A 13,061-nucleotide genomic window follows, 5' to 3' on the forward strand; every position below is an offset into this window, starting at 1 on the left:
GTTTCAACTTTCAAGGGGAAGGGGATTATCGTTCTAATTTTCAGTTTAATTATATTTATTAAGTTACAATTTTTGGTACCGGCCATGATATTTGACTTAACTTCTAATTAGTTGAATTATACAGTTTTTCTTCTTCCTTTAAGATTTTTTAAGCTTATCCTTAGGAGGATGACTCATAGCTTATTCCCTCTATTAACATTTGTCAAATATATACACTTAATAATTATCTAAAGTCACCTTGTCCTTGTAATTATCCAGGCTATTATGCCACGTTTAAGGAAATTTAAATCTACTGTTCTAATTGATCAGAGTCAAAATTATGAGTACACCATTCTAAAATGATTCTTCTATTTTTTCCATATATATGCGGCGAAGTGTCAACTTCAATTCCAGTTTCAGAAATTTAAGTCATAAATCGTTTTCAATCTTTTTATCTAGTCCTGCCTACATATTTACACTTGTCTTATATTGTATGATTCCTTGCTCATTCCTCTTACTCTAAAATCATCAGCTCCAATTTTTACTTGACACTTGTAATCATTTTTGAGTTCGCTTTCGGCTACTTTTTTCCTATATAAGTGTCCAATCTCTGATTAGCAAATTCCATCACAAATATTCAAACTTGATCAAATCAATTAAACAAACCTAAGGTTATTATTTAGTCTGGTTTAGTTTGACTTTGATTAGAGTAAAATTAAAAGAATGGCACATAATGGTACTAGCCAAGGCCAACTGCACCTAGTTGATGAACATGGAAACCGAGTTGATCAAATTGAGGGCAATGCAACTCAAGGTACTGCTATGGGGTTTGCACCTGTTGGTGCAGGTACTCATGATGATGCTATGAAGAAAGAGCATGAACATCACCATGATGAGGGTCAACAACAACTTCATCGTTCTGGTGGCTCTAGTTCCAGCTCTGTAAGTTTTTCTCTATTATCCCCAACGCTCCATTTCAAAAAAAATTATCTCAAATTGTTTGATTGGGCAATAAGTTTAAAAAATAAAGAAAGATTTTTGAAATTTGTTGTATTAAACATGTGTCATAACATTTCTATGGCCATATAAAATCACTGCAATTTTATTTTAATTTTTTTTTATTGTAGAAATGAAAAAGGATCATATAAAATGGAACAAATGGAGTAATTGTTTGTTTTGCCCATTTATTTGACAAATTGAATTTCTTCCCACAATCTTTGTTATCAATGTATTTTAGAGTGTCGTAGTAGGTGAGTTGTCTTACTTTTTAGATTACTAGTCTCAGTTTTATTAGATGGTCACCTGTAAACTTGATAATACAAATATTCTTTTATACCGCAAATTTAAAGAGTTAAAACTCTTAATTATATGATTGTTCTGTGAGAATGCAATCACAAGATGATTAATTAGTACACCATCATTACAAACCAAACAGATTTTTTTTTTTTTTTTTTTTTGTATATATACAATTTTATTAATTATATTTAGCGCCTCTTCTCTTCTGATATGGCTTTAGGCCACCGATTTCATTGAGCCGCCCCTGTCTTAATTATATGATTGATGATTTGTGAATATGCAGTCAGAAGATGACGGAGAAGGTGGGAGGAGGAAGAAGAATAAGGGCATAAAGGAGAAGATTAAGGAGGCTTTGACTGGAGACACCACTCATGATGACAAGAAGGAATTAGGTGATCAACAACTGCCTCCACAAACTACTACGATTCCTACTCCTGAAACTGAAGGAGAAGAGAAAAAGGAATAATGGACAAAATCAAGGAGAATATCCCTGGGATGCATTGAGCAAATTCATGAATTGCCTTATTATTAAGATGTTGTATTTTTCTTCTCTTTATCTTATGCACAGAGTGAACTTTACATGATTATTAGTGTGTGTGTTGTTGTTAAGGTGGAGTTATATGTCTCTGTATAGTCATAGAGCACGGTGCTCTCACTTTTCTGTATGTACATACGCGGCCATGCCCCGCTTCCTATCAAGTGTCAATGTACTACTGTATATATATGTCTAATGTGGTTTTGGAAATAAATATTCCACATTATATATAATTACTGTTATATCTTTGATTCTAATTTAGTACATATGATACGTTCTTTTTTCTCATTTTGAGACGTTAAGTATATGTACTTTTTTATTTCTTGACGAAATTTGATTTGAAAATAGTTAAGTAATTCAGATTTTAAATTTTGATATGCCGTTGTTCATTATTAAACTGACTCTTTAATGTATGAAACAATTATATTGACCTATCATACTACGGAGTCAAAGTAGAGGAAAGAATTCGGGCATAGGGCAACATAGGGCAACATAGGGCAGCAATATTGTTAATTTTTTGAAGATCCAAAAGAGAGGAAATGAAGCTAAATGAAATTTGTTAGTAGCTTTATACATCCTAAAATGATAGTCCTGATCGAAGGATGATTTGCACAAATAGAATTTTTCAAATGCAATTGTTAAAGTTTTGACCTCACTAAAAACACTGTACAAAGAAAAAAAAACTTTTCGCTAGAACTGGAAGAAAACTCCTAGCGAGTCAGTTAGCATTTCTTATTTAATAATGGCAAGATTTTCCTTAACAATAAGCTATGGGATTCTCAAAATTTTGGCCTCAAACCCTAACGAATCACCATGTTAAAAGTATTTGTGGTTGAAATACTGGCGAACTGTCAGCATTTGTGACCAAAAATCCTGACGTCAAAATAACTTGTTGTACGTAGAAATTCACCTACACATTTTTGCTTCAAAATTGATCCAATCAACTCTGATTGACTATTGATTTGATAAACAATCTTCTAATATCGATCCCAATAATTTTCAATTGGTAAATTCAACCTGAACCTTCAAAAAAATAATAGATGTCCAACAATTTTTTCAAGCTCAAAAGATTCAACATGGCGGTCTTTGATTTTTTTTTTTCTTCTAACCAAACCAATATAACTTATTAATGATGTACAATATAAACTTAGTGGATCATTACCTACACAATTACAATCACAAATACACAATGTGAAGAAGGAAAAATAAGGAGGATAAGAAGATAAAGGAGGAAGAAGAAGCAACTTGTCGGGGAAAATCTATGTTTATTAATTTTTTGTAAACAAGTAAATAATTAAAGGAATATTCTTAGACAGGACACTCTGCTTAAAATCTCCCAATATGGGCCAAGATTGTCATCTAGATGACTTAACTGTGTTGCTTGTAATAACGTCTAGACACTAGACAATTTCAAATTTTATATATATAATCATAATTTCATTAATACTTGTTCAAATGATGATTAATTTGTTTATTTATATGAGACCAAATTCAAGATATATCTTTGTATTGATTTTATTGGTTTAAATTTGTGTTTTTGTTTGGGGCAAACAGTAGAACTTTATAATCATTCAAGGCATTATCATCCATTATAGAAATTATTTTATGCTGTCAGTTTATTAAAATTAAAATAACAATAGAGATTATATTTTACTTTTAAATAAGTTGAAATCGATCGATTAACATGTCAATATTATAAGGAATATATAGAGAACATAAACTCTTTACAAGAAGGGCGAAATGAAAATCTTTGGTAGCTTACTTCTATATTTAACACTAGATATGCTTTAATACAGCTTTTGCGCATGCAAGATTCCAACACTTTAGATTATAGTGTATCTATGTATATGTAGTTGTGTTTGGATAGTAATAATATATACATATATATACATATACATATACATATACATATACATATATATACATATACATATACATATATATATATACATATACATATACATATACATATACATATATATACATATACATATACATATACATATATATACATATACATATACATATACATATATATACATATACATATACATATATATATATATATATATATATATATATATATATATATATATATATATATATATATATATATATATATACACACACACACACACACACGAAGCATGAGTTTTGTGCTCCATATTTAAAACTTTATGATATTCGTGTTTGCTTTGAAAATTTATTAATACTTTTTAAAAAAGAATTCTTGTTTAAAAGAAAACTATTTTCCTCTCTTTGAGATAAAACAATAGCAATATTTAAGCATCCGTTGATACTTTCAATTTTAATTCGATTAATTTAAAGGTGTAAAATACTTATTATTTTTTATCAAATTTTGATTTGGATAATTCTAATTCAAATTATTAAATTAATTTTACATGTTTAAAATGAAATAAAGTAGAAATTGATTTTCTATTTAAATGAAGAAATGCTATTTTTTAATTTTTGGTAAATATTCTCGGTTTAGTTCATTTTACTTGTCATGTTGTCTTTTGCATGGTTTTTTAAGGAAACGTGAATTAGAATTATAATTTGACTAATTTACCTTATTAATTATTTGATATTAATTTCTTTTCACATTTATTAGAGTAAGAATAAAAATGAAAAAATAATTAAATTCTATCTTATTTTAAAATATAAATATTTTAAGTATATTTATTTTAGTAATCATAACAAATAAATGACATGGCGGAATAGCAAATACAATAATTAAATATCTAGATTAGATCTCAGGCTAATATAAGAAAAAAAAGGAAATTGTATGTATTTGCCTACTAAACCTTTTGAAGAAAAACAATAATATGGGATCCATGTTTTTTGTTGTGCAATAATTTCATTTGCTCCCACTAATGGGTTAATACGCATGTAGCAATGAATCCACTATTATTGACTTGATGGATACTTTTAATTATACATGAATATTGTTTGATTTTTTAATATATGGGTGCACGTTTTTTTTGTTTTTGTTTTTTGACATTGCTTGTTTTTTTTAATATGGGGTCCATTTTTTTTTTCATGAGTTTGGAGAAGGTGGGGTCCACCTTTTTTTGTTATGAGTTTGAAGAGGGTGGGGTCCACTTTTTTCCTTTTTTTTTTTTTTTTTAACTATATAGAAGCATTTTTTTAAGAGTGACTGACGACGAAGCATGGGTAAACCGATGCTTCTATATAGTCGAAAAATAGAAATATAATAAAGTATTTCTATCTACTTTTTAAAAGAGTTGGTAATATAAAGTATAAAATGTCATTTTTTTGCCCTTAAATAAAAAAGTGGGTGGGACCATAAAGGATTTTTTTGCCCTTAAATAAAAAAAGTGGGACCAAAGGACGGACGACGATCTCTTTATAAAACTAGCTCTTCTATATAGTAGTAAAGTAATATATATATTGTTCAAAATATGATTAATATAACATTGTAGTTTGTGCTCCGTATCCAAAACTTTATTATATTAGTGTTTGCTACGAATACAAAGTTGGCAAAAATTTATTAATAGACTTATTTAAAAGGAAACCATTTTCCTCTCTTTGAGATAAAACAATAGCAATATTTAAGCATCAGTTGATACTTTGAATTTTAATTCGATTAATTTAAAGGTGTAAAATATTCTATTGTTAATGTATGTAGATTGGGCCTAAACAATACCTATTATTTTTTATCAAATTTTGATTTGGATAATTCTAATTCAAATTATTATATTAATTTTACATGTTTAAAATGAAACAAAGTAGAAATTTGATTTTCTATTTAAATGAAGAACAACTATTTTTTAATTTTTGGTAAATATTTTTGGCTTAACTCATTTTACTTGTCATGTTTTCTTTTGCACGATTTTTTAAGGAAACGTCAATTAGAATTATAATTTCATTAATTTACCTTATTAATTATTTGATTTCCATTTAATATTATTTTTTCTTTTATGACATTAATCTCTTTTCACATTTATTAGAGTAAAGAAAAAATGAAAAAATAATTAAATTCTATCTTATTTTAATATATAAGTATTTTAAGTATGTTGATGTACAATAATTTTATTTGCTCCCACTAATGGATTGATACGCATGTGGCAATGAATCCATCATTATTGATTTAATGAGATACTTTGGAAATTACATAAATATTGTTTGATTTTTTAATATGGGATGCACTTTTTTTTTTTTTTGACATTATTTGTTTTTTTAATATGGGATTCATTTTTTTTTATATTGCTTGATTTTGTTAATATGGGGTCCACTTTTTTTCCGTGAGTTTGGAGATGGTGGGTTTCACTTTTTTTTCTTCTTTTTTTTTTTTTTTTTTTAATATTGGTTGGTGTTTAGTTGGGGCTCACACTTTTTTTTTTAATATTGGTTGATGTTTAGTTGGGGCCCACACCTTTTTTTTTTTAGTGGAAAACGGACGATGAATCATGGGTGCAAACCCATGCTTCTATATAGTTTAAATTTACAGATTTGTGAATATATTATCACACTAGTTGGAATTGCAGGGCCCAAATTATCTTAGCCTATATGTCGCACTATGTAAAGGAAAAATCTGGAAATAAAGCAACAAAACAGTTGATTCTTACCACTTTAATAATTGATTGTTCTTCAATAGTATCCAATGTGTTTGTTACAGGAATGATTTTAGTTGCATACTGTTTCAAAGTAATTTGTTATTTTCTTTAGTAAGCTATACAAGTGAGCTTTCATTGTTTCCCTTATATGTTTTGGTTTGTTGGAGCATTATTGTGTTTGGATATTAAAAACATATTACGTATTATACTTGAATTTTAGAACGGCTGGAAACGGATACACCCATTGATGGGTTGACTCATAACTTGCTTCATTCATAAGGTTACAACTCCACTAAATAACTCTCTATAGTAAAAGAAGAAGAGTTATGTGATTCATGAATGAAGTGGGAGTTAAGGAATAAGGGGTGATGTAACTCTTGAATGAATTAGAGTTATAAGTTTTAATATTGTCTGGTAAAACGGATGACCTGAGGTCATCCAAAGAAACCACCAAAAAAAAAAAAAAAAAAAACTATTGAGTGAGTTTCCTTAGACAAAAGAGTGTAGTTGTTGTGAAAAATAATACTTGTTGTGATAACATATCTGATAAAGAAGAACGTATGTCTACTTATGCATAAATCTCTAAGCAAATCCTTGCATTGGTATCAGAGCTATCATGATTACATGTGTTTATCTTTCACCATTGCATGATTAAAATTTAGTGAAGGTGAATTTTTCTATTTAAGAAAGAAATAGTATTTCAAAAAGATTTTCGAAAATTATGATAAACGTACTGACTTTCTGCTAAGTTATCTCCTTGTAGAGGCTGCCAAGGTCAACGATCCGTACATCGCTACAGAGGCGTTTCAATATCTTTCCAAAAATATATTTGTAGACACGTGATTTTTGACCTTCCCTTAGGTTTTACACCATTTTTGGAATTAATTGTTTCATTTAGGCTTAATCTTGATATTTTTGACTTTTATTTTATTTTAGTAGGTTTTGTTTGTGGAAATGAAAAAGGATAAAAAATATTCATTATTTTTAGAGTACAAGGTTTGTGTTTCAAACAAAGAAAAATTACGAAGAATAGGTTTCTTTTGTTCTATTATTTTTAGCTAATTACTTTTGAGTTTTTTCTTAGTATAATTATTTAGGTTTTCTTGTTTTTTTGGTTTAAAAGTAGTTGATTAATATATTTATTGTAGTATTCTTATTTATCCCCTTGATGAAAAAGAAAAAAAAATGAGAACCACTAGCATGTTGCCACATGTCAAAATTTCATCTCTATTCATATCCATGGCATATTTCATTTTGGGGATAAGAATATAGACTTTTACAAGGCCTTTTTAGGAAGAGTTACCAAAAATAGGAACACAGTAAAAAGAAAGCTAGACCTAATTTCCTAACCTAAACTAAACACACAACGCTCTACATACATGTAATCAACCGTGAGGAACTCTACAAAAATCAGCCGCAGGATAAACCGTAACTAGCTGCCGATGGACACATACTTTTCTTGATCCATTCACCTTCCTTTTTGAGAGACACAAGCATGCTGATGGAAACATGCACAAAATTATACCTCAAACACTCATAGAGCGCACACACAGTGAAGAGGGGCAAACCGAGCTCCACCATTAAGACCCGAGCTTCTCTCTGTCCACCATGTTTGACACCATGTAAACAGCCTCTAAGAAACCCCAAGACAGTGAATTTTCGATGGGGGTTAACCAACGTTTCTGAGTTGGGTTCAAAGGTTCGAGTTTGTCGAGGTTCATTGAGGTCTCTAGTTTAAGGTTGTCCGTCGAGGTTTTCCGTTCATATGTTTGTTGTGGAGTTTCATTTTTGCTAAGCAAATGGTTCATTGCTGCCATACCAAGTGTGACTTGGAATTTCTCCTTTCAAATACGTGAATAAATTCAATTAAAGGTTTGTTATTTGAGTTTGTACCTCATTTTACTACCTTCAATACCTTTGAATTTTCAATATTGTTTGTTTGTTATTTGAGTGCAACTTTTTTTTTTTTCTATTACGCTTTGAGATCTGTCCGAGGAATTTGCTGGCAGTTTAAAAAATGACTATGAGTGGTTTGCATGAATTGTTATTTTAATTGGGTCATGAGTTTTAATTGAAAAGAATGAATAAATGGGTCATGTGATTCAAATGGATAAATGTTTGGTCATAATTATTCAACTAGATGTGGCCATGATATTGCTGGTGCTTTTTTTTTTTTTTTTTCTTTTTCCGGTTAAATAAGAATAATACTAACACATATGGGCTATAGTGCATGTTTAGTAACGAATTTCAGTTAAGATAAATGGACAGTGATTTGGGCTTAAAACTAACTACACGTTGACTGATTTTTGCGTTTTAATTGTATGGATTAGGCATACGCTTACGCTCGATAACCAAATATTATGATCCTCGGAGCGTTTGACAAATATAGGCGTGCTAAAAATATTAACCATGTGTTCGCTTACTATTCTTGGTCTCTATTTAATTAACTTGAATTGTTATGTGTGTGGTTACGCTTCTTGATTTTCTAATAAAATGTGTTGGCCACGTACGAGGTTACGTTCCTTGGCTAGCGCCAATCAACAATTCCAAAGAGTTTCGTGGGGGGTTACCCTCCTTGACTCCATTTTTAACTCAAAATTGTGAGAAGAGTGCAATCAATTTAAGTTTAACCATGTGTGCGGATACGCTCCTTGATCAACTCTTAATAATCTAAAAAGGGCTTTATGTGCGGTTACGCTCCTAAGCCGAAAACAGATCACACTTCTAAGCTAGTTTAATTAGGCGAATAAGCGACTAAGACAGTGTCACGACCTCACTTACGGGCCGTGCGGGTACCTACCATATTACTAACTAGTAGGCGAATCTTTACCAACCAACCCAAATACTCTTCCATTTTATAATAAACAATTTCTCAAGAATCACAAAGATTAAAGTAAAAGCTCATACAAACTCTGTTTTAAATACAAGAAAATTGAAAAGAACTTCTCGGGACCTAGTCTAGACAGGTACAAGAGCTCTTATTATACAAGGGAAACAAAATAAATGACCCAGCCTTTGCCTGGAGTGAGATGAGCAAGGCTGTAGGAGAATGCCTGGTAATCCACACAAAGAAACTTCAACTTAAACCTGCAACATACCTACATCCAAAAGGATGTAGCAAGAGCAGTATCAGTACACCACACGTACTGGTAAGCATCATAGGTAGATAGAGATTAGTTCATGCAACACAATGTAAAGTCAATAAGATAAGCAGATAAGTCAACTACCCTCTAGACTCTCAATCATAGATTATTTTATTGTTATAAACTCACCTTTCCATTCCCATTTACTCCTTCCTCTTATCCCCATAGAAATACTGATTTTCTAATTAATCATTGCAGTCCCATTCCCTTAAGCCAATTAATTAGATCTCGTCTTCATATTTACCCTAACCTCTAATTCCTAACTTTTAGCCGTAAAGTTTGTCTACCCAATTCACTTACTACAATGTGAAGCACCCAGGGCACAACTTACCATTTGGAATTCGTTCTTACATTTACCTTCATAATAATCACCACCTCACACAGCCTTAACAAAGTCATAAGAGATGCACAATGTCACGACCCAAACCGGAGGGCTGCAACTGACACCCAAGACCCTACTTGGCTGAGTGCCATACTACCATGCTATTCATAAGTCACAATCTTGTGTGAAACTTTAGACTATGAAATGACGCTTCCGTTAAGTAAAACATGAAAAAAACTTTTTAATGAAACTCTTTCGTCCAGTCAGGGACTTCTCCCTTATCATTAATTCAAAGACAACCTTTGGTCACAATAAAATATTTAAAACAATGCATATGAACACGTCGACCTTCATGGCCGCTTTACACAACTGTCGACATCTCGACGCACTATCCACAGGGCACTGTCTGCAAAGTCTCTAACATGAACCACGATACCATAACATAGGTCGAGACAGGGCCCCGATGTACCCATAATGCACATGACACACATATATACATATGTACTTCGACTCGGCAATACTCTGAATAGAAATGGAGTTTACCAACCCAGCTGATAATCCGGGAACATCCTATAGCAAGTGTCCTATACTCATATGTCTGCACTTGTGTGGCATGAAACACAGCGCTCCCAGGCAAAGGGACATCAGTACGAATAATGTACCGATTATGTAAGGCAGAACTGAAACAATATATCTCTACTCGAATGATAAAAGAATAATGTACTAATCGTACACTGTAACCAACTCTGTAAATCATGTACGTGCATATGAACTTTTAATGCATCATGAGTATATATATATATAATGCATGCCTTCGCCCTGCTCGCATCCCCTTTGGGCATAATAGCATGGAGCCCCTTCGGCATAATAATAAACGTCTCTTTCGGCATAATAGCATAATGGTCTCCGCGGCATAATAGCATAATGGCCCCTTCGGGCATCATAATCATCGTATATCAGCTGATCAGGTGGTTTGTGTATATAACGCCTTAGCCCTTTTCCCCTTCCCCATGAAATGGTGTCGTACATGTATGTAAATATGCAAATGCATGAAAATCTTTGGAAACCATCAAACGACTCCCTTCAGATCAACTTTTAGATCAAAACGGGAACTTCTTCCCCTTTTCATTTGTCTCCTTCGACACTCAAAAATCAAATGTAAAATGCATAGGAATGAGGAAACCTTATGAATGTCCCCTTCGGGAATTAGACATAGTTATGAAATCATACAACTTATGGGTGCCCCTTCGGGACTTAAGAGGTCAAGGATACGAATATCCCTACACTATCTAGGAATAGAGTCTTTGGAATCCGTTTATTTGCTAGGTTCGTTCAGATAATAAGGGTCTTCACCACTATCATGTCTCACTTTAAATGATCCATAAGATAAGTTGAGGCCACATATCCTGAATATAATCAAGAATTATGTAGCACGCTCAGACATAAGCTGAGGCCACCTATCCTAAATATAATCCAGGATTATCTACCACGCTCAATCATGTCATCAAAATCATCTAGAACCTTAGACTTTGGAAATCTCTAGGATTTAAGTCATCATAAGAATCTTCAGAATTATAGACTTCAGGCATTTCTAGGAATAAAAATATTATGGATGTCATGTATGGAATCAAAACATAGGAATCATGCCTTTTGAAAGAAAGGTTTAACCTTAACATACCTTTTTGGTCGCCTTAACTTTAACTACTCAACACTTGTCCTCCCAAGCTCATAAATCTACATTCAAGAGAATTCATACTATTGTTAGGCTTATCATCATATGCCTATCTTAAGCCTTTAATTAAAATCCTTTTTGAATCTGCTGAAATTCGGGCAGCATCTCCCCTATTTATATGCCTAGCTCGAAAACACAATCCAACAACCAACAACAACAACAACAACAATACCAACATCAACAATATCATTTCCAACACCATCATGTTCCATAAACATCCCACACGATATTTTCCAAGTTCCACAATTAACCAACTCGCTATACGATTATTTATCAATTTTATATCCGTAAATAAACCGAAACTAACATTAATAAGAAGAGATCATACCTTACTCCCATTAATACTGCGATATCTTCATTTTCCCCCTTGAACTTGAGCCAAAACTCATCGCTATACGATTTTATAATCACAACTATATGCTGTTCGGACTTAAATTCGGGGATTAAACTTAATTTTGGGCTAAAATTTAGTGGATGAAGGTTGGGGAAGGTTCCAAATTTTTTAGGAGGTTTGTAGAAGTGGTTTGGATGAAAAATGAGGGGTAAAACCGCTTTTATAAGATGCCAAAGTCGGTTCGGGTACTCTAGCACGACGGTTATTGTAGCAGTTACTGTAGCACGTGTTTATGCTCATCAGCCTAACTTATAACGTCCATAATTCTCTACTCCGATGTCGTATCGACGAGCGGTTTGTTGCGTTGGAAACTAGACTCGACAAAATTTATTTTAGGCTTTTGAAACACCTTAAAAATCCTAATATACTAGGAGATATACCCTTCCAAAGTTGACCTAAAATTCTGCCAACTTTTTCCAAATTTTCGTCAAACTTATTTTCTTTGGTTTGCTTGATCCCGAAATCTTTCGAAACTCTCCATACATAATATTTATCATTAATCATACTTGATAATGGTCATGTCTTTTGGTTCCAAGGTGGTCCTTCTCGGTTACGACTTACGAGATCGTAATTCATCATTTACTTAAAAAATGTATTCAATAATGCTTCGTTCCTCACAATCCAAAGTTGTTTTACCTAACCATAGCTTGACATACTTACATTCAAATTTAACAAGTGCTTCTCGGAATTACGGGGTGTAACATCCTCCCCCCTTTTAGAAACATTCATCCTCGAATGTTGTAACTTGCGAGCTTACGACGCTATCATTTATTTCATGAAATGGTTGTCGTCCTTTAGTTCCTGATCTCCATGCTCTTATACTATGGGATTATTAGTCTTCTTTCATATTCTCCCAATTCTTTGTCTAACTTATTCATTAGTTCCATATCCTCATGTTCTTATATATGTACCCAGTGGTCAACTGATATCTAACTACCGTCCTGGGACCTGTTGCCATTAAGATGGTCTTAACTCATGATTGCTACGGCTCCCTGCCGATCTATAAGCACTCTTAATTGTTGTACTCTTTTGCCTTGCTTCTTACTTCTCTACTAGTAAACAAATTTTCTTATTCAGATATGG

At 32.1% G+C, this 13,061-nt stretch overlaps 1 protein-coding gene across 1 annotated transcript; it reads left to right on the top strand.

Moving 5' to 3' along the window:
• The first annotated feature begins 587 nt into the window (after positions 1-587).
• Positions 588-2,043, top strand: LOC132035038 (abscisic acid and environmental stress-inducible protein TAS14-like). Its single transcript, XM_059425359.1, has 2 exons — positions 588-921; positions 1,559-2,043. Exons 1-2 carry the CDS (start codon positions 703-705, stop codon positions 1,739-1,741), a joined length of 402 nt encoding a protein of 133 aa, XP_059281342.1. The 5' UTR covers positions 588-702; the 3' UTR covers positions 1,742-2,043.
• Positions 2,044-13,061: the final 11,018 nt, after the last annotated feature.

This window comes from Lycium ferocissimum, chromosome 2, assembly GCF_029784015.1.
Source record: "Lycium ferocissimum isolate CSIRO_LF1 chromosome 2, AGI_CSIRO_Lferr_CH_V1, whole genome shotgun sequence".
In the NCBI taxonomy this organism is placed as follows: domain Eukaryota; kingdom Viridiplantae; phylum Streptophyta; class Magnoliopsida; order Solanales; family Solanaceae; genus Lycium; species Lycium ferocissimum.

Excerpts from the sequence above, each read along its gene's own strand:
- LOC132035038 (XM_059425359.1), top strand. The coding sequence starts at position 703 with ATGGCACATAATGGTACTAGCCAAGGCCAACTGCACCTAGTTGATGAA. Across the intron at positions 922-1,558 it reads GTGGCTCTAGTTCCAGCTCT|TCAGAAGATGACGGAGAAGG; the intron begins GTAAGTTTTTCT and ends GTGAATATGCAG.